Source organism: Xiphias gladius, chromosome 2 (assembly GCF_016859285.1).
Source record: "Xiphias gladius isolate SHS-SW01 ecotype Sanya breed wild chromosome 2, ASM1685928v1, whole genome shotgun sequence".
Lineage (NCBI taxonomy): Eukaryota > Metazoa > Chordata > Actinopteri > Istiophoriformes > Xiphiidae > Xiphias > Xiphias gladius.
Window position 1 is genome coordinate 19,689,478 of NC_053401.1, and position 21,500 is coordinate 19,710,977.

At 39.3% G+C, this 21,500-nt stretch overlaps 1 protein-coding gene across 2 annotated transcripts in view; it reads right to left on the reverse strand.

Annotated features, from left to right (window-relative positions):
- Positions 1-21,500, reverse strand: part of large1 (LARGE xylosyl- and glucuronyltransferase 1) — a 112,872-nt gene that overhangs the window by 52,581 nt on the left and 38,791 nt on the right. For both annotated transcript variants that reach the window (XM_040150637.1, XM_040150628.1), the window contains 4 exons: positions 16,446-16,744; positions 11,355-11,437; positions 2,052-2,175; positions 1,634-1,805 (listed from right to left, as the gene is read on the reverse strand). In XM_040150637.1, the coding sequence (XP_040006571.1) occupies positions 1,634-1,805; positions 2,052-2,175; positions 11,355-11,437; positions 16,446-16,744 (678 nt within the window). The remainder of the gene's footprint in view (positions 1-1,633; positions 1,806-2,051; positions 2,176-11,354; positions 11,438-16,445; positions 16,745-21,500) is intronic.

Below are 21,500 nucleotides of genomic sequence, written 5' to 3' on the forward strand. Positions count from 1 at the left end.
ACAGCTGCTCTGACAGAACTTTATTCTGAGTCTGTGTTGGCATCAGGGGAAGCTCCTACAAAATTACAGAGCTGCAACTAACATTTATATTGATTATTTTATAGTTTATAATTCCAAAGAATAAAATCATTAGGTGGTCTATGAAATATACAAAAATAATGACAGGTGCTGATAAAAAATTACCAGAGCCCAAACCGATGTCTGGTCCGTTGGTTTTGTTTGACCAACCGTCAATAAAAAGACTTACAAGCATGTGTATTAAAATATATACATGTATAGCACTGAAAAGGAGCAAATATTCATATTTGTGAGGCTCTAAGTATCAGCTGTTCGTCATTTATACTTTACATGAATATCAGTTACCAGAATTGTTATCAGTTAATTTTCTGTCGTCTGGCTACAAGATTAACCAACTAATCAGTTCGGTGCTTTTCGCCGGTTTAACAACCATACAGCTACTTTAAACTGCTATGAGCGAGCAACAGTAAAGCTGCAGTTCACTTTAAGATGGCATCAGTTTTACAGTTTCTCCATGGGTCGGTTAAGTTGGCTCTAATCCCTCTGCGCCGTGATCACATGAGTTTCCGCTGCATCCTGTGCTGCCGTGGTCCTGCCTGGCAGCAGCTGGTCTCCTCCCCTAAAACCAAAGCTGCGTCTTACCCTATTGGCTCAACACATGTCTGTGTTGGTGACTAGCGAGAAAGCTAGTCTCTCTGTGTTTAGCTCTCCATTCTTATGTAGCTCTTGATGGAATCTCTGTGATTCAGAGCTGTGTGAAGTTGCTGCTAACGCCGGCCCAACAATTCCTGCTGTTTGACATTATAAGTTTTCCAATGGCAAACCAGATATGCTGTGGAATAACACTTACACCATGCCAGCACAGTTTGAGTAGTTCTGGTCGCTCACGGCTCAGCTTGGCAAGACTATCCCTCGCCCTATTGAAAAATGGGATTTGTTGACTTAACAGGGCTAGAAAATAGTGGCTGACAGGCCTTCAAGCAGAAAACAGTTTATGGTTGCTATTGTTGACAAAACGGTTGCCTTATTTGAACTGTTTATAGTTTCAGTGGTTTTGATGACCATTGTGCTTCTCTTTTTCCTTTTACACCCTCAAATGAAAGTTGCTAATTCAACACTTTAAAACTTTAATTTCAATTCCTATGTGCAGGAGTACATAGCCAAAACAAAACTGCCCTAACACTTACAGATTGAGCTGTATGTACATTTATAAGTGAATTCCAGGCTTCAGAAACACAAGTTAGTCGAGAAAAAAAGTAGATAAGGTCCCCTATAGAAAGTGAAAAAAGACAAAAAGACACTGATACACTCAGATGGCTGGTGCACATTCACACATTGGACAGAGTGGCCGCAGAATGTGACACAGGTGAGGCTAAGTGTCTAGTAGAGATCTACAGTCGGGTCCAGAAGTCTGAGACCAATTTCCCATTCACTTGAATGGCAAAGTGTAATTTGCTTAAATAATTGTTGAAAAACACTGACTACCAGCACAAAATTACCATCATCAGTTTCAAAACAAAACCGCCTTTACACAGCCATACTGGTCAAATTGTTGGTAAATAATCATGTATATATATAGTCAACTTGCACTGTTAGAAAACAGGAGCTGGGTTACCTTTGAACTTGTGGAAGACAGCCCAAAGTTCAGCGATATCAGTGGCAAAGGTAATATCTGTGTCCAGAACGATGACTCTCTGCAGATCGGAAGGCAACGTCTTGGTGAGCACCAGCTTCATCAGACCGTAGATCCCAGAATAATGTTTATTAGGGATCCATGACACCTCAGACTGAAACAAATCAATGCAGGGTTGGGATCATTTGCTGTTAAATGGACTGAAATTTAAAAATGTGTAGTTTATATAACATCACACTTAAAGATGGTTTACAGAGCTCATAACTCTTCAGAAGAAATAAAGCATGTAGCAGCCAGATCTTCAAGTACTACGGAATAGTAAGTGAAACTAAATGCAGCTCTGAGCATTTCTGGTTGAGCCTGGGAGTTATTAAGGTGAAGAGGGGTTGCTGTTCCTCACCTTCAGCTCATCTGCGTCATAGAAGTCAACCCTGACGGCAGGAACCATCCAGGTATGGAAAAGAGAGGACAGGATCTGCTGAGCAATGGAGTCTGTGATGAAATGGAAATGTAAGGGGTTCCGCCTGTGGACACAACCACAAACAAACACAACCACAAACACAACCACACACACAAACACACACACAAACACAAACACACACACACACACACACACACACACACACACACACACACACACACACACACACACACACACACACACACACAAAAGGTTGAATAAGTTTGGTGTTCTTTCACAGAAACATCCTACTAGATATTTCCTAGACTTAAACACATTCACACTGGGAGTCCTCCACCAACTCCAATTACATTTTTTAAGTTTTTTAACTTCAGGAAAACTGTGAATTTTAGTTAAACAATGTCTGGATCGACTGGAAAGGAAAACCATTCTGAAAAACAACATCAACTTGTCCAGAGCCTGCAGACAAAAGTTAGCCTTTTGGCTTATTCTGACATTTTCACATCATGTTGATGTTAATTCATGGTGTTTTTTCAGCCTTACAACTTGGACATCCGGCACATTACAGGCAAAGATAATGTTATGTCTTTACGTCCTGTTATGTATTGTCCTTCCTTGTTGGCTGTATGTTCGTGAAGCTTCTCAGTCATCCAGGTCATGGATGAACTGGAGTCACACAATCTAAGTGCTATACTTAGGCAACGGGACTTGCTTGAGGTTTTTGAAGACATTTCACCTCTAATCCGAAAGGCTTCTTCTGTTCTAACTGACTGGTGGGGTGTCCCTGTCACTTAACCTCTTGTGGGGTGGTGTTTTTCCCTTTTTTTTTCCAGGTAATTGATGGTAGAAGCTGAGACCTTGTCAGAGATGTAACACACCTGAGTAGGCTGGGCTCAGGAGGCTATGAATTAGACCTGAAAGATCCGTTCACTCTCTCATCCCCTGGCCTATTGACTGATATAGTCATCTGTGTGTACTCTGTGTTTCACATTCATACACACAATCCTCACCACTCACTCACACAGACATTGCATACATACTGACCTGCTGACAGGCACTCTATTGTATTTATGTAATTTACTTAATGAAAACATTTAGAATTATTTACAGACTATGTGTGGTGTCCCTCTTTTGTCACACAATTTTGAGCCAGGTTGTGACACTTACATTAATAAAGTAATTTAGAAATTACTGTAAGTCATCATAGTTAGGCTATACCCATACAACTTGCTGTCATTTTGCATTATTAAATATTACTGAATAACTACTAATAATCTGTGTTTCAGCAGATCAATACATCAAGATTTTTTTTATTTATTTTTGCTAAGACACAAAAAAATTTGTTAAAATCCAGGAACTGAGCAACCCTAATGTGAAAATGCATAATCTCTTCAAGTTTTGTCAAAATAACAAGACTAGGTCAAAACCTAGTCTATGGCTGGACCGCTCTTTATTTTCTTCTCTCCTACTGTCTGTGCTCACATATACAGTAATTTAATACAGCCAGATTCCCAATAAAGCTGCTCTCATTTACATGTTTTCTGGTTCTTTTGTCAGACAATGGAACAAGTATGAAATAGTGACTGAAATGTGGCCCATTAAGATGACGTGTAAACCAGCAGTCACGTCCAAGCCATTTCCAAGCTGCTGCTCTGCACAGCTAAAATTCTGATTTTATAACCACGACGTTGTTTGACAAAAATCACCATAGACATAAGTTAAAGACAACGGCTGTGCTGGCTCCATTTACTTGTAAAATGATGAATCCGAGAGAAAGTTAGAAGCTCATTCACGTCTATGCAGTTGAATGAGACACAGGAGAGGTGTGCCTGCGGAGGGAGAGCCCGACCTCATACTTGTGGGGCAATACTGGCAAGTCTCTTCTGCGGAAAGTTGATAAGGTTTGTCCAAAAAGTTGCTAGATTTATTGCTAGATGCTTTTGTCGCTTAAAGGTGTGAGGAGTTGGTAAGTCTAGCGACGAGGGCACCAAGTTGGCAACACTGCCTGTAAATGACCCCCTGATGACGCAATACAAACTGTTTGCACCAATTCATTTTGAAAAAGCAATGGCCAATGAGGAAACTCCGACACTCGGCTGGCCAGCCAAGGGTGTAATGTCAGCACTCATACACACTGCATCTGGTTGACCAATGGTGTAACTTTATCAGGCACTCAGTCAGTCAGTCACGGACATCGCATTTATAGGGCTGGGCCTGTTGTCGCGGTCCAGCTTAAAAAAAAAAAAAAATCGGTGTCAACGATTTATTGATGATTCAATGAATCATCAATAAATCCTATGTGCAGAGCCAAACCCACAATGACTGTATCCTACTAAAAAGGTTGTGTGTGTATCCAAAGCCTGATATCTTACTCCTCTGTGCCATAGAGCTCCATTGTTGTCCAAAAACTATTACAAATGCATCAATGAGCCACACTGTTGCACGGGTTGACAAGTTCATTCATTACGAACACACAAATTGTAGTTTATTTTGACTTAATACCACATACACCATCCTGCTGCCCCAAATACTCACTAGAGCACCAAATGTGGATTAATCCACTGCTGGAAATAGTCCCCAACGAATGCACTATTTCCTCCTGTTTGAGTAATGGTACACAGCGACCAGCTGTTTAGTGAAATTACAGAGTCTTTCAAAAAACATGAAACTATATATTTTTGAGCTGTTTTTTTTTTTTTTTAAATATTTTATGTCTTCAGTAGTAACCAATGGGCTTGGAGCTGAGAGCCACAGTCAGATTAGGGAAGTCAGAAAATACTGAGCCAGATCAACATATTGTTGGTTTTGGGCTGCATTTGTTGACAAGAAATAAATAGGATAAATCCAGATTTTTCATTTGCAAGAGTACTCTAGTTGTTTTGTATTGCACTTCAATAAAACTGGAAGACTTTCAAGAGATAGATTTAAAAAAAAAAAAAAAATAATGGTCAAAAGGTCCAAAACCATGCAGCAAGAGCTAAAATGGGTCATGCTCTGATACCATTTACACAACTTCATGACATCTTGTGTTAAACCCTCCCTGCCTGGTTAATGCCCACATCTGTCCAACTCCATCCCCAAGTTTGTAACACAGGCTTTCTGTTAAAAATATGTAGTCATTTACTCAGACTTGAGAAAGCTCCTCCTGAGCCTCAGATGACATAATTCACTGACTATCAAAAACTATTAACTATTAAAAGTACGGAAGCTGCAATGAAATGCCTGGTCAGATTTGTAGTTTTAATTACCGATTCTGTGGTCAGATAGGTCCTGATTAAAATTACAATTTTACCAGTTTTACACTGTGCTTTATTTGGGCCAAATTCTTCTATAGCCGTTTGTCTTCAGACAGCATTTCACAGTTAAGAACTTAAGCATCTTTATTAAAAGAGGAAAGTTCTTGTAGTTTTAGTATGAGTTCCAAAACTTGTATATTATTGGCCATAGTATTGAAAATTTTAAAGATGTTCTTGACTTGTAAAATTGGTGGATACCAAGAATGATGGCCACACATATTCCAATCTACTCCCATTTCTGGCCACTCTTTTTGTCTCCATTTTTAGGAAGCAACCTGTTCTCAATGAATAAATCACATGCACATGTATCCTGTATTTTCACAGGAACTTCTGGACAAAACCCTAACCGTACATTTAAAGTTCCATTTGCTCATGTGGACCGTGTGATATGATTGAAAGCCCCAGAACAAGCAAGTAATTGGGCCTCGAGTAGAGATTGTTAGTCAGCTTTGATACTATACCTAATTTGAGGATGCAAGGAGGATGGCCAAAGCTTCAACCAAAGAAGACCGTACATTCTGTACATCAGAACACACACAGGAGGACGTAAAATGTGCAAAATAGGTATTCAGGACATTCAAATCAGGTCAAAAGATAGTGAGACTGAACTGAGGATGTGAGAACCCCACGGGGTTCATGTGCTGAATGACTTTGGGAATGAATGTGTCAGCTGCACTTGCTCAAGAAGTACTGGAGGCTAGTAGCTGTCAAAATGTTTCAAATCTGTGTTTTCACACAAGCTGTAAGCTACAGTAGTACAAATAGAAAGGGTCCTCACACCACATACTGGATGCTTGGGATTATGTTGATAAGTACATCCTGATCATCAGGCCTGAGCCTGTGATAATCTAATAACCCAATCTTCATAATGCAATATTGTTAACTTGTTTCATTAAGACTTCAAGCCTTTCAGAGTGAGCAGAGATTCAGACTAATTGTGCTCCCATTGACTTAGACAGGAGTGAAGGACTGTCCTGAATTTGAGCATTTACCTCAATGCACAGAGGAAGTTACTTCCACTGTGTGTATAGTAGTCAATTTAATTTTATTTATATAGGTATATATTTTATATTTATTGATTGATTGAAGTTATCTCAAGGCAGTTTTAATATAGAGCAGAGTGCTAGCAGGTCTAGACCGTACTCGTTATAGTTATATTTACAGAGACCCAAATTTCCCCTCAACAGCAAGCACTTTGTGACGGCGGCAAGGAAAGAGCCCTTTTAACAGGTAGAAACCTTGAGCAGAACCCGACTCTGGGTGGGCGGCCGACAGAGAGAGAGAGAGACAGAGAGAGAGACAGAGAGAGAGATTATTCTACTGTTCTTTTTTTCTGTTATTGAGTACTTGGCGAAATTGTATTTTGATGCTTTGGCAACAATGTTTTTGAACCTTCCATGCCAATAAGGCATATCTGAATTTTATTTTATACCTATAGAGTAGGGATGCATTGATCCAACTTGTTCTCTCCCAATACTAATTCCAATATCAAAAGTCAGGATACTGCATATTAATCTCATAACAGTCTGTCATGAGACTGTTATGTGTTGTTATGATACATCAACCTCAGATGCTGATCTGAATGCAACTTGTCTACAACATGTAACATAAACAGCTCCTCTTGTGGGACTGGGATCTACTAGTATTGTGTACAATTTAAGATTTACAAATGTTACTTCATTTACCATTCTCTGTGTGTACACACCACAGATGGTTTATGAGACAATTGGCCCCTGAGGTAAGACATCTGAAGCCCCCCCACCACCACCACCACCACCACCCTACATAGGAGCAAGACAACCAGACTGTAAGACCCAGAAAACAATGACAAATGACATGCCCACATCTTGTTGTAGTAGTTTTGCATCTCTTTGTGTTTGTTTAGCCTCTTTTCATAGTTGTTTTAAGAGAGAGCCAACAGAGAGCCAATAATGTGTAAATCTGGTTTATAAAAAACTGTGTTGAGCCACTTTTTGGTTGTGTTGGTTATCTCTGAATAGAAATGTCAACACTTTTCGTTTATTGTAATTCTAATGAAGCACAGGAATTACTGAGCTAGTAGCAGCAGTAACTGACATTAGGTCACCACAGCAAATAGACCTAACTGAACGGAGCTCCTGTAATAATGCCATTCAGGTGACAGAAGGATGGCAAACATAGATGTCATAAATAAGGCAGTAATATCAGGAATTTGAGTGATGACTTGAGTCATCAGCTCATCATGACTGAATAAATGCAACTCATAGCAGAAACACTGACGCACATAATGCAGTTTGGATGATGTTCTCTTGATAATGTCAGTATCAGTGCGTATCCTGTGTGTAATGCTTTTTTTTTTTCTATTAAAGATGTTGAAAACCAAATATGTATGTTGTGCTTTATATGAAGAATTACAAGACTCACTTTTTTCTTTGTTTGGCCTTCCATTTACAATAAGCGATTTTCCAGCCATGAAAACCACTCAAAGATGTTTTTAGTCTAACACTGTAGTGTGGCTGGGGAAACTTCCCTGCAGCAACATTAATAAGCAACTATTTCTGTAATGACTTACCTAGTATGTCTATAAATCTGATCCCACAGTAGGTATGCTGTTATTGATAACTTTCTGTTTCTTTTCATCCATTCCAATTTGTGAATTGAAGGAGAAAGCTAAAGAAAACAACACAAACAAAAAAAACCCCCAAAAAATGGTTGCTGATCTGGCGCCCCATTGGCCGTACAGGTAGGGAAGGTAGGAAAACATGGTAGTTATGGTTAAAAGAAACAACTCTTGACTTCTGACTGATGAGATGTGAAGTGTGGCCTATGGTGCCAAAATCAGACACTTTGTACATCCCACTATTCGCCCCGATCTACCCCCCAGAGGTTTTTCTACTGAGGACAGTATTGGATTACCAAAGACACAGGACACATACAGCTGCTGTGGGATATATCAGAATGAGGAGAAGCCCGGCAGTCTGACTGAATACAGCAGAAAGAGGCCATCTTTCAGATGGAACAGCATCAGTCACACAAATGAACTGATGGCAAATATATGATTTATAGTGCAGGCTAAACAACATACCGCTGCTAGAAATTAACTGACAGTATGGTAACTAAAAAGAATGGTATATCAGTACTGCATCATTTAAATTTAATTTCACAGGGAATTTATAGCATATTCAATATTGCATTACAAATCGTCGTTATAGGGAAGAAATACAGCTGGATGGACTATTCGATAAAAGCTGCTCATCTTGTCGTAGGGTCAGCCTGTGTGTGACAATGAATGTCCCATGTCCCTTCCCATCCTTTCAAGCATTCAGCAGGATGCCCCACACTACCAGATGGCAGTCCAACAGGCTGACCTCTCAGGCGCCTTTCTGCTCACATATTTGTCACTTAGGTGCAATACAACAGTGAGTCAACATTTAAACATCCCCTCTGATTAAACACAGCCTGCAGGAGTTGGCACATTAACTATGCTGCTGGTGACCTGTCCTCAACAAAAAAAAAAACGCCCTTTTTGTCCAAATCATCACCCGTGTTCTGATGAATTAGGGGGAAATCTGTAAACTCTGCACCACTGCAAGATTCATACTTTAGATAGGCATCATACTTGATTTACACTTTCGGAAACCTAATCTTGGGATTGAACCTAAACCCAGGCTGTTTGTGCTCGACTCCCTTAACTTCCAGTCTTTTGGCAGAGTGACTACATGGCTTATTTTCAGAATTACAGGAAAAGCTGAATTTGGAATCTAAACATGTTCTAGGATAGATTTTTATGAAAAACAAAAGTTATATACATTTCTAACTTGTTTTGATCTTTTGGTTGCATCTGAAGGCCTCTAAAGCCTTTCAATATGTCTCAAATAATGTATATGAATGAATACAACAACCATGTTGGTGGGACATTCTGTGTCTCAGTTTTGTCAAAAAATGTTATTAATTGTATACAAGAGTGGATCATGGATTTGATAACTGGAAATTGAGCTGTATAAGCCAGTACACTACAATTGTTATTTCAGTGTTTCAGATACATTTAATCAACATTTCAAAACTCATTTTCACACTGTAACTAGAAAACTGTACATTTAGTAACATTTGTAATTCACTTTGTTGTCCATTTACCAAGTGTTTTCATTTAATTTGCATTCATAAAAAGGAAATATATGTAACAATGTGTGTTGTAGTTCACTTCATGTCTATGTTTGATTTGTTTTTATGTAGGCATTTTAAAAATTCCATATATTCCTTTTATCTTCTTTTTTTGTTTTGGGGCAGGGCATCTATATTTATTTACCTTTTGACAAATGTGGACCATGAAAAGTCATGCTGCATTAGCTGCCTGTTCGCACCATAATGTACAGGCTCGATTACTTTTTCATACTAAAGGCAAAGTCTGAATTTGAGGATTATGAGGGCTGAGTTGAAGTTATACGGACAGTGTTTTCATATGATTTTTAGCAGCACCAAGTAGGACGACGATATCATTGGAGGGAATAAGCTCTGCTTAGTTCAGTTGCTTTGGAGTTAAATGCTCACTTATTGGCAAGAGCAAGTTGGATTTTGATGGTTATTTGAAACCATTCAGACACTCAAGCATAATCAAAATATAATGTTTATAAATAAGCACAACAGTTGTTAGAGCCTGATTTTGTTTAGAGACCCCCTGGTTCTAACAGGGAGAATCCCTTTAATCCGAGAGAAATTTGATGCTACTTCAACCAGGATAAAACAACAGAAACAGGTACTTTGCTGCTTAACTATCTCTGGTCATAAAAAAAGAAAAGAAATGACAGTCTGAAAATTTGTCTGCCAGCGGGATTCAAAGCTAAGTTTCTATAACTATAAAATGAAATTATAATTGCACTTATGATTAATTCACCTGCAACTCTGGAGCTAATTAACAAGTAGTGCTGTTAGAAATTGCGATGCTGAATCCAAACTGACATCCTCCATCGTCAACACATAATAAACCCTTCATTATTCATGTTTACATAAGACTAATGGCACGTACTGAATATCAAGTGATTTTTCACACTGTTTAACAATTAAGTGCTGTCGCATCAACTGGAGTGGAGGCTTGTCTGTTCCATCCTTCAGGTCAAACAGGAGACCTTATTAATCACGTTTAACAGGTTTGCTGATTTTTTTTAGAGTGGTTCTGCTTCAGCCACATGTTGTTTCTTTATGCTGAAGTGCTGAGAGTAACACCAGAGTCATTCGGATTCAGTTAAGTGGTTAAATTTAGGCAACAAAAGCACTTTCAATTAGTAGTGTCCTGTGCGTAAAGTCACTGCAGACGTGTTCAATATCAAACCAAAGACCGTGATCTTTCGCTAACCTTCACCGTGAGCTGCCAGTGCTGTGCGCAGGTAGCTTACCGTGCAGCAGCGACAGGAGCGGAGAGTGCTTTTCAGACTTTTTTGCCCTGGGTTTGGGCTCACAGGCTACATACAGCCTACCTTGGTGCTGTAGGTGGTTGGGATCGTGTGGAGACCAAAGAGAAGACCAGCAGACACTACTCTGGTCTGAAAGAATTACCTTGCTACCTCTGCATTTTTTTGGGTTCAAAAAAAAAAAAAAAAAAAGCTGAATTGGTATTTTTAATTAGATAATATGCAAGAATTGGACACAGATGATCCAGTAGAGGTTTACATAGGATTTCTTTTCCTTTTTTCAAATTTCATTGTGTGCCCCCACTGCTGAAACTAAGCCTACAACCTTGCCAGTGCCTAAAAATAACCATAAAAATAGTTTAATAATGCTTAGTGGATATTTATGTTGTCAGCGAACTTTGTACACATTCAGTATTGACAAAACGATTTCCAGATATTGATTGACAGCAATTACTCAGTATGCTACAAGAATCAGAACAGAATCTTGGTGGTATTACCTTCAAAACTTATTTGCTGTTGCAAATTAGTTGTATATAACTGTAATTTCTATGAGACAGGGTTGGTGTGAGAAGGGTAAGAAGAAAAAGAGAGCGTTGCTGTACCTGTGGAAAAGGACTGATTTAACCAGCGTCACCACATCTCGACTTGCATTGTAACCTGCACAGACGATGGCCACGTGGATGGTCTGTGGAGGAAAATGAGTGAAGGATTAGAAGGAATGTATTGAAAAGAGAGAAAGAGAAATCCATTCTGCATCTTCTAGAAACATATTGACAGATTTGAACCTCCTGAGTAGAACTACCAAAAAAGAAAGAAAACACGTCATTTGTGGATATAGAGCACAAAGCACTGTTTTATTTGCAACTGTTTATAGCAAATCTTACAGTGGAACATTCATTAACTTATACATCAAAGTATCAAGGTCGGAATAGTAATCAACCACAGTAAAATCAAGTCAACTGCTTATGGTCCATTGCCTTGCAGCCACACATTCTTCAGTATTGTTTACCCCAGGCATGAAACCCTGTGTAGCTCAGCTATGATGACAAACCTTTTAGACAACAATCCATTTCTGCCTGGTGGTTGTTGATTCACTAAAGTAAGAAAATAGTTGAGAAAAATCCATTTGAGAGGTTTGAAGGAACATTCAATTCACTTTTTACAACCTAGTTTGTATTTTCATTATCAATATCATAGCAATTATATGAACTATTTAGTTGAAAGTGAAAACAAAAATGACTGCACTGGTAATGACCATTATGCTAGTTCACTCCACTGCAAAATTGTGCATGCACTGTAGAAGATACAAAGTTGAACCTTAAGGAATGAAAGGACAGTTATGTCAAAAACTTTTTGTTGAATGTTCACTTTTTCCAATGCAACTGGCCTCCCCAGTCACCAGATCTGAACCCGGTAGAACACCTTTGGGAGACTGTCAGCATGAATGTGCAGCTGACAAATCTGCGGAAATGATGAGATGCAATCATGTCAACATGGAGCAGAATCTCAGAGGAAAGTTTCCAAAATCTCGTAGAACCCAATTTCATGAAGAACTGTTCTGAAGAGGCTGAGAGCAGAGGGAGGCCCTACCCACTATTAGTATTGTGTTCCTAATAAAGTGTTTGTTGAGTGTATTTATGTGCACCGACTTATGTCTTTATTGATGGTCGTGTTCAGTGTAACATTTAATTGTTTTATTTTTGAGTATATTTATGAGGTATTTTCGATTTACTCCATTTACCTATCATCCCTATCATTCATGTAAAGTTTATTGTGAACTATATTTCTCACTGTTGTGACCAAATGTTAGGCCTCATCAATTCATTTCCCTACCTCCTCCCAGGTTCTTCTTGAATGCTCATTTCTTAGTCCCTTGGACTGGCTGATTTCTTTTGTGGGTGCATGGTTGTATGTACTTATATACAGACTGATTGTAATTAGTCGTGTGAAACGCCTGATAAAGGTCGCTTTATTGAAACTCTGCATTTTTATAAATGAATCCTAAGTGTTGACAGTCTACGGGATTTGTTTTGTGGTTTTGCATTGTTGATTTATCATTATTGATAATTTGTTATTTGTTGTTATTTTCTAAATAATATAAACATATGTAATTCTATAATTATAATATAATGCCATTATTAAACCAAGTTACATCCTTGATTGCTGTAACATGGCTTTCAGGCAACGTTGCAGCATTGCATTGTGGTCTTTTGGAACCTGTCAAAAAAATGGTCTTTCTCCCTCCTTAGTGAAGGATTTCACCATGTATGACTGACGGACGGGAGTTGAAAATTGTGTCTGTAGAAGAATCCCTTTCCTTTCGCTGCCATTAATTATGCTGGACTTCTCCCTCACAGCCCTGGGTTATGGCTACAGCTTTAGCCCCAAATGTCTCTCCCCGATGCCAGCTTGACGAGTCAAAACTCCATGTGTATTTTCTTTTCCCCTTTCAGAGTTTCTGTAGTAATCTCCCGGCAGGGGTCAGGGCAGCTGGGCTAAACCTCCAGATGAGCACTGCTGGAAGGGTTCTACAGTCAGACTGCCCTCTCTAGATTTCTCCTCTTCCAAACCTGAAGGAGCTGTGCTTTCCCTGCCGTCGGCTGGCTTTTGATCACTTCCTGGCTGAGAACTGTTTGTGAGTGACAGCTGATGTTGGAGGAAAGTAGAGGGTGGTGATAAGAAACTATCATAGGGCATATGCTTTTCCAGAGCACTAAACTCAAATCACACAAACCTGACAGTGCGAAAGTGTGTGTCTGTGTGTTGGAAGGAAAATCAGCCCTGAAGCTTCCTTTAGCATCCTTGGTCTGAGCTCTAGAGAGAGAAGAAAATGTATTATGAAGCTGTTTCATCCTTCCAATGCGTAGGGTGCATATTAAATTTTCTTTAGTGGTTTGATATGAATTTACAGCAATTTACCAAATCTAAGGGTTTTTTTTGCTCTTTTGTGCCTTTCTACTAGTACACTGTTGTCAGAAGTATACACCCCACTTGCTTCTCTCAGTGGCCATACGGTTCTAAAATATATGATAACAAAATAAATCATGGATATGACAACGAAGGGCTGCTATTTGTCAAGGAATTAACATGGTGTTCTGTGTAATAAGCCCTGGTATTCATATGTAGTCTTTATTTGAAAGTTCACAATACATGAATTAAAAGTGAAAAGAACTTCTGTTGCCAGGCTAACTCACTGATTCTGGTAGCTGTTCTTCGCGTGAGTAAATTACATAGACATTGACTGTGTCCTATAACAGTGAGACTCGGCATTGATTGCATATCCCCATTTTAATCAAATAAATTTCCCTCTATGATTTACTTAAGTGCTTCCCTCACAAAACAAGCGTCTCATGAATTCCTATTCCTTTATTATAAAACCCATTTTGCTCATTTGAACCAGTACTGCAGGAATTTATTATTGCAGTTGTACAACAATGTCGGACTGGCGTTGGCCAGTTAACAAAAAGTATCAAAAATCGATGCAGCATTTTTTCCACGCATTCTTCTTCACTGTCAAAACCTGGTGGCGACATTACCCACAAAGCACCCCGACTACTGATTGTTTTTAAATTTTCAAACTGGTAGTCTTCAGACCTAACTAACATTGACTCAGATGACATCAGCTGAGGACATTTATTAGACTTCACTCAGCTTCCTCTGGAGACACAAAAAGCCTTATACAACTTTTTTCACATATGCAGTTTGCCATGTTTCATAGTGGAGGGACCTTGCCTTGCCTGATAGAAAGAGTGCCTTTAATCAGAAGAACATATTACAATTTGCTTCAGGGGAAACAAGCAGTGGTGCTACATCACACAGCAAAGGCCATATATTTAATGGGTGAAAAGATTGTTTACAACATCATCGAGTAACCATATTGATAGTGAGACAAGGTGCATCAGAATCTGTCTGAATCGGCTCAGCAGGTGATGGATTGATTTATCACATTGCACATTTGCTTTGCAGTAATTAATCAAAGTAGCAAATTGCAACGTAGGGGCTCGTCCAACTTCTGAAAAGTTTGGACAAGTTGACACAAAAGCCCAATCAGTCACAATCAGCTGCTGATGTGTGAGAAACAAATTACCACTGCAATGTTCAAGCAGCATGGTGAAGTTAGTTGGATAATCACCAGGTGGAAACATGTTTGTCCCAACAGAGTCTGCATCATGTTGAAGTTAGTTTTTAGTTTGTGTGGACAGTCTGGGATTTCAAATACCACCTCCACTAACCAGTTTCTGGGGGACACCCTGTTCAGACTGTATTTCTTTACTAACAGCTGGAACCTCAGTTTCACCTACATAAAATCCAGTGCGAAAAGGATAAGTCTGGTGTTATTATATAGTTCTATTATTGTCAACAAATGAGAAGACCAAAACCACAGTTGTTAGTTTGTCTCACAATAATGAGCAAATAAAATGACTGAAATGAAAACGAAAAATGAAAACACAAATCAAAAAAAGCTCACAAATATATCAGTTCAGTTATTTCCCAAAACAGGTGGCCACTTAACAAATGTTACCCAAAAAAGAGGAAATAACACATTTCTTAGAGACTATTTTCAGAGACCGATTAATCCACATTTGGTGCTCTAGTGAGTATTTAGGGCAGCAGGACGGTGTATGTGGGACTGAGTCAGAATAAACTACAGTCTGTTTGTTCATGGTGATGAAGGAACGTGTCAAGCAATGCCACAGTGTGGCTCGCTGATGTGTTTTTAATAGTTTGTGGAAACAATGAAGCCAATTGGCACAGAGAAATGACATGTATCAGCATGTGATACAAACACAATACGTGTTAGTAGGAGACATTCAGTGTTGGTTTGGCTGTAAACATGGGATTTGTTAACAATAGGGAAAACAGAATATCATGATTAACCTGCAGTACTTACTAGAGCCCAACCAATAAATTGGCTGGTCCGATATTAGTCTGATGATGCTGACCAGTATTTGCATATATCCTCGTCAATAAGCAAGAAGAAATCTAAGTAAAGTATTTTTTAACCGTCCCTTTCAGTACATATCTCGATCACATTCTTTAATATCTAAATTTTAGGATACAAAAAAAAAACTCTCTTTATGTTTTATGTTTACCTTAAAAAACGAATACCGGCCAATATATCATTACCTGATTAAACTTCCAAATATCTGAAAGAATTTGTTAGGCTACAGTACTTACTAGTGTATATGCATATTATACTCAAAAAAGTCTTATGAAACAAGGCCCGGACTGTAGAAAAAATACTGACAAATACTGTCAAAATCCATGACCCTGTTTCACAGCACTGAGCCAGTATCCTAAATCTGTTCCAAGACACCTGACTACCACTGGCTGTTGCAGTCATCGAGTAAAAGTCCCAATAAGCTTAAAGGTGAGTTGCCGTGGTGCTGCGAGGTACTATCGGTGTGGGGATCACAGCATGGCCGTGTTAAAGCTCTCACATTATCCAGCGTTTTGACAGAGAGACATATCCCAACAGCAAACCAACAGGATTAGGCTAATAGGAGGCTAAAGCCAGCCTAGAAAATGTTCTCACAATGTGCTACTGGCACTGTGGTTCCTGGAAACTACCTGCAAGATCATATTGCATCCCCCATAAAAAGGCTTTGAGTGGTCTGTTACCAATGGAACATTTTGTAATTATAGCAAAACTTTTAAACTGTTACGGCAAATGTACCTTAAATTTGTCTCACCTCACATTTATCCACCACTGGCTGCTGCACACAGTCTGAGCTATTTCCCACTGCAGCAGCCTTCTGGCCCTCATTGTCGCCAGTGCCTTCCTCTGAATGGGTTCGGCTTTGGTTGCCACGGTGACTGCCATTTGGAAGGCGTGCTGACGGGCTCCTGGGTGGCCGGCTGAGCTCCCGGCGCAGTGCCCGGTTCTCCTCCTCCACCGCCCGGACCCGCAGCTCTAAGGCCTGCCGCTCACCTGCTCCACCCACTGGCGCTGATGACTGGACTTCCAAAGGAGAGAGCGGGAGGGGCTTGACTGTGGAGTAGGTCAGGGAGAAATAGTTTTAACATGAGGACTGACACCAAAACTTGATGTCAACCACTGATTAGGTTGAACATTGTTAAAATATTTGTGCCATCAAACGGTTTTATTCTCTGTATTGTTTCTGCAATGGATATATTAACAAATTGCTGCTGCATTTTAGGAGAAGGCAATATGGAGAGTCTTCAATTGGATCATTTTATATTGCAGTGTCTATATGAAATTTCTAAAAAATATATCATGATGTAGATATTTTCTGAGAATTCAACAAAGAATCACACGTTAATCACATTTACACAAACAAAAAAAAACAAAAAAATATGGACGTAATGCGCCCAAATAAAAAAATCTATCTTGATGATTCAAATTTTGAAAAATGTAAATCCTGTCTGAATCCACAACTCAGTTCCACAGTACTGAGCCAAAATCACCCAAACACAATTCTACCCCCCAAAGAAAAGGGGACATCAAAAATCACATCTGTAAAATTCTATAGTTTTCATATTTTGTGTATTCATTTAACTGTTCAATTATATTTTCTGAACATTTTTTTTCCCTACATAAATGTTTTACAATATTTTTGTTGTTTGCTCTGTTTGCCTAAAACTAGTCAAATGAAAATACATGAAGTCTGACCATACTAGACTTGACCTGTAAAATACTTAGCAGTCAACACACACACACACACACACACACACACACACACACACACACACACACACACACACACACACACACACACACACACACACACACACACACACACACACACACACACACGTTTTGATTGGTACATTTGTATCACTCTATGAAACAACTGGCTGGTAAAAAACCTATACGGGACTGTCAGATAATACAAGAGATATTTAGCTCACAGTTAAAACTGCTAATTTTTTTAAGAATTCAAAATTTTCTCCACATGCAATTGCTTATGCCAGCATGTGCAAGATTTAGAGATATCCCGGCCTAATCCTGAAGATCGATATTGGAGCCGACCCAGACATATTTCAAAGAATCAGTATAAACCAGATCAAATGCAGATCCTTTCTTTTCTGTAATCTGCTGTGTTTTCACCAACACAGCTTGGTAGTGTGACAGCCCGGCTCTCCTGTATGTCAGCCCACAGTGCAGAATTCCACTGCATACACAAGTGAAAACTAACTAACTCTGAGTTCAGACACTAAACTCGTGACGCTAACAATTCTTTCATCTCTCCTCTCTCTTTCATATTAGACACAGAGTAGTGTAATGTACAAAACATCCAAGCTTCTCATTTTTATCCAGCCCTGACCATCACTCTCGTCAGTTAAAATGATAAATGGTGTCAGTGGCAGATCATGTCAGGCGTCACTAATTAACGTTAATTTCATGAGAAACTTGATTCCAGCCACATTTGAACTTGTCTGTTGTCTGGTTGTTTGTTTGTAATCAGCCAAAAATCATCTATAAGGGGAAAAGCTCTATTCTGTAACACCACTGTTTAATCAGAGAGAGTGAGATTTCATCCTAAGTAAAATGATCTAATTGGTCACAGAACATCAGCTTCAGGAGTCACATTCTCCCGTCAAACTTTCCTTTATATCATGTCAATAAGTTAAGATGATCAACTTAATAATTCTGAACCTGGACCTTAAGTATTTGGATCAAGTAGCCTTTAAAAAATAAGGTGTGTCAGATTTAGAAAGCTACAGCTCTTATTTAAGTGTATCAGATAGATATTTAATCAAAATTTAGGTAAATATAAGTACTGTATCAGACTCAGTATCAGCAGGTTTAAAAGGACCCAGATTGGGGTTTGGAGAAAAATCCTTCTTACTATAATCGTATTATTTTTTAAGTTGAAGTGTAGGGTATTTGATCTTACATGCAACTAAAAACAAACCGGTTAGACAGACTACACTGAAAATAAGGGCCCCAAAGTCCAAACTGAAAAACTCAAAAATGTAAAAGTCAGTTTACCTCTTATCACTGCAGCAAAAGTGATTACACCTGAGATTTCCAGTTGAGGATAACTGCATGAACAAGGTTATAAAAAGAACCTGCGAACACTGCAGCTTTCTGGGTTTTGGACTGATTTGTTGTCTAATGTAAAACGGGCTCTGTGTGGTAAAGAAGTGCCTGAACACGTAAGAAACCAGATTGTGAGAGTTCCTAAAGATGGGACGGGGTACAAGAGCATCAGTAGGCTACTGAACACAAGCTGAAACACAGCTGCAGCAGTGGTTAGGAGGTAGAGGAAGAGCCATACTACCAATAACAGAAGGTGGTGTGGCCGTCCTTGAAAACTGACGCCACGCAAGATTCACTACACAACCTTGCATTGAAAAATAGACGAATAAGTGCTTCTGACTTGGCCCAAGGATTATCTGTGGAAATTGGTGTTTCAGTGACAGATTAGACAGTGTGAACGACATTGCAGGAAGTCAACCTCTGTGGACGGCGTCCGCGAAGAAAACCACTGCTCACAAAACTAAACAAAACTTCAAAATTATTCTTTGCCAAAGAACATGAAAAGAAGCCTAGTGGATGTTGGCAGCACATTCTTTGTTCAGATGAAACCCAAATAAATGTGTTTGGATCAGATGGGGTCCAGCAAGTTTGATGTGGACCTGACCAGGACCACCACGGGGACTTCATAGTGCCAACTATGTAACATGGAGGTGGGAGTGTGCTGATATGGGGCTGCGTGAGTGCAAAATGCGTAGGGGAGATGACATTTATAGATGGCACTAAGAAAGCAGGTTTGCATCCCCAAATACCGAATGAAAAGATGACTCCCAGTCTCAAGGAGATAGGCAGGAGAGGAATTTTCCAACATGACTGATCCCAAAAGTCATAAATAGAACACCTACTAGTTCTAGTTCTACACTCCTATTAGCAGGTCTATTTTAAAGCAGAAGGTAGAGCAACAAAACCCCTCTAGCCAGGAGCAGCTGAACAAAATCATTTGTGAAGAATAGCAGAACAATTCTCCACAGATTTGTGCGAGACTGGTATCATCCATGTCCAGGAGGATCGAATCGGTCATCAAAAATACAGGTGGACATACAAAATTTTTAAAACATAAAACAATGGAATCTCACTAGTGAAGGGTATACTGACTTTTGTTGCGGCTTGTTTTTAAATATGGACCTTAAATTATTATTTTATTAATTTTTAATTATTATTTTCTTGGGCTTTGGCCAAAAGCAAATCAAATTGTATTAAATTGTATTGTAATTACTTAACATTTCAGTCATACTTACTGGGAGAGCGCTACGTTGTGTTGTATACTGTACACAGCGGCTTCAGAAAGTATTCAGACCCCTTCACTTTTTTCACACTGTAATACATAAAAATGATGACCAAAAATTGAACTATTTTAAAAAAGTCCAACAAACTTTGCCCAGAAAGACAGGCTTCAACAGCTGTTTCAAAAGTAAAAGTGATTTATGGTAGATTTCCCTTTAGTAGACAGATGTAATGCGAATTTCAGTGAGAAGGTGGTGGCTTACATCAAAGTGTTGATGCATCTCAAGTCGGGGGAGTAAACAGATATCTTTCGATCAGTACTGTCAGAACTAACAGCAGGGCAGCCCACACTGTGTGTATCTAATTCAAGTCGGTAGCAATTTCCTGTCCTCATCTGTAACTGCTTCAAATATGAACAAGCAGCTCCGAATCCTGAGGAGAGGCAGAGAGATGAATCTTCTGAGAGGAGATGAACCTCTCCCTCTCTCCACTACATCTTAGGACCCTCAGCTCCCAGAGGGGAGGGGGGGGGGGGGCTTGGTTGAAGATCATTAAAGAATACAGTGGGTTCTTCATTCAGAATGTCAATGGGGACAACAGACAGCTCTGGAGAGCTCCACATATTACAGTATGGCAGGGAACCAGAGGCATTATAGCTCACGTTACATGTATTGATCTGTGTTGTGAGAAAGATTGCTTTCCAGTATGATACCATCTGTCATCTGACAACAACCACTTGCTTCCACCCAAATGGGAGAGACTTGGTCCCCCCTTGACATAGGCTCAAATAAACATCCCTGTACTCAACAGGTCGACAGATAAAATGTCAACAAACTTCAGCAAAGTTGTCGTTTTTTCTCAAATGGTTTTATATGTAAAGCCCTCTAAATGCTTCCCACAATAAACCAAGGTAATTTTTTTAAAAACTACAAAACATTGGCCATGGCTTAGTTTGTTGTCTAACGAAATGTGGTAATAAAGTGGCACATTTTTTTTCTTTCAGATTTATTGTGGTCATACGATTTAAAGAAAGCCAATACAGACAGTAAATGGGTTTTTTCGACCATGGAGGGCCACTAAGCCTTCTCCTGGACAACCAAAGCACCTTCTGGACTCCCTATCATCCAAGCTGTAATTAATTTGCAGAGTGGATTTGCTGGGCCTAATCCCACTGAACTGGACTCAATGACCATTTGTTTGTGCTGCTCAGAGATTGCATATGGCATTTTCCGGCCAGCAGATGCACCTGGTCTTTTATGCCGCCAAGCCAATTCATTTGGCTTTCAGGTATTTCTCCCGAAGCTCATCATCTACATGTAAACAAAAGACTTTTTCCCAGCTGAGGACAAAAAAATAACACTGTGACGCACAATTATTTACACCTGGGAGAAAGCCACCAGCAAATTATTTCTTTTAACACTGACCAGGTTAATATGCACTTTTAACTTAAATGTGTTGTGAAATTAAAAACCATAAACACTAATATTTGATTTAGGAAAATGTTAATTGCAGTGTGGGC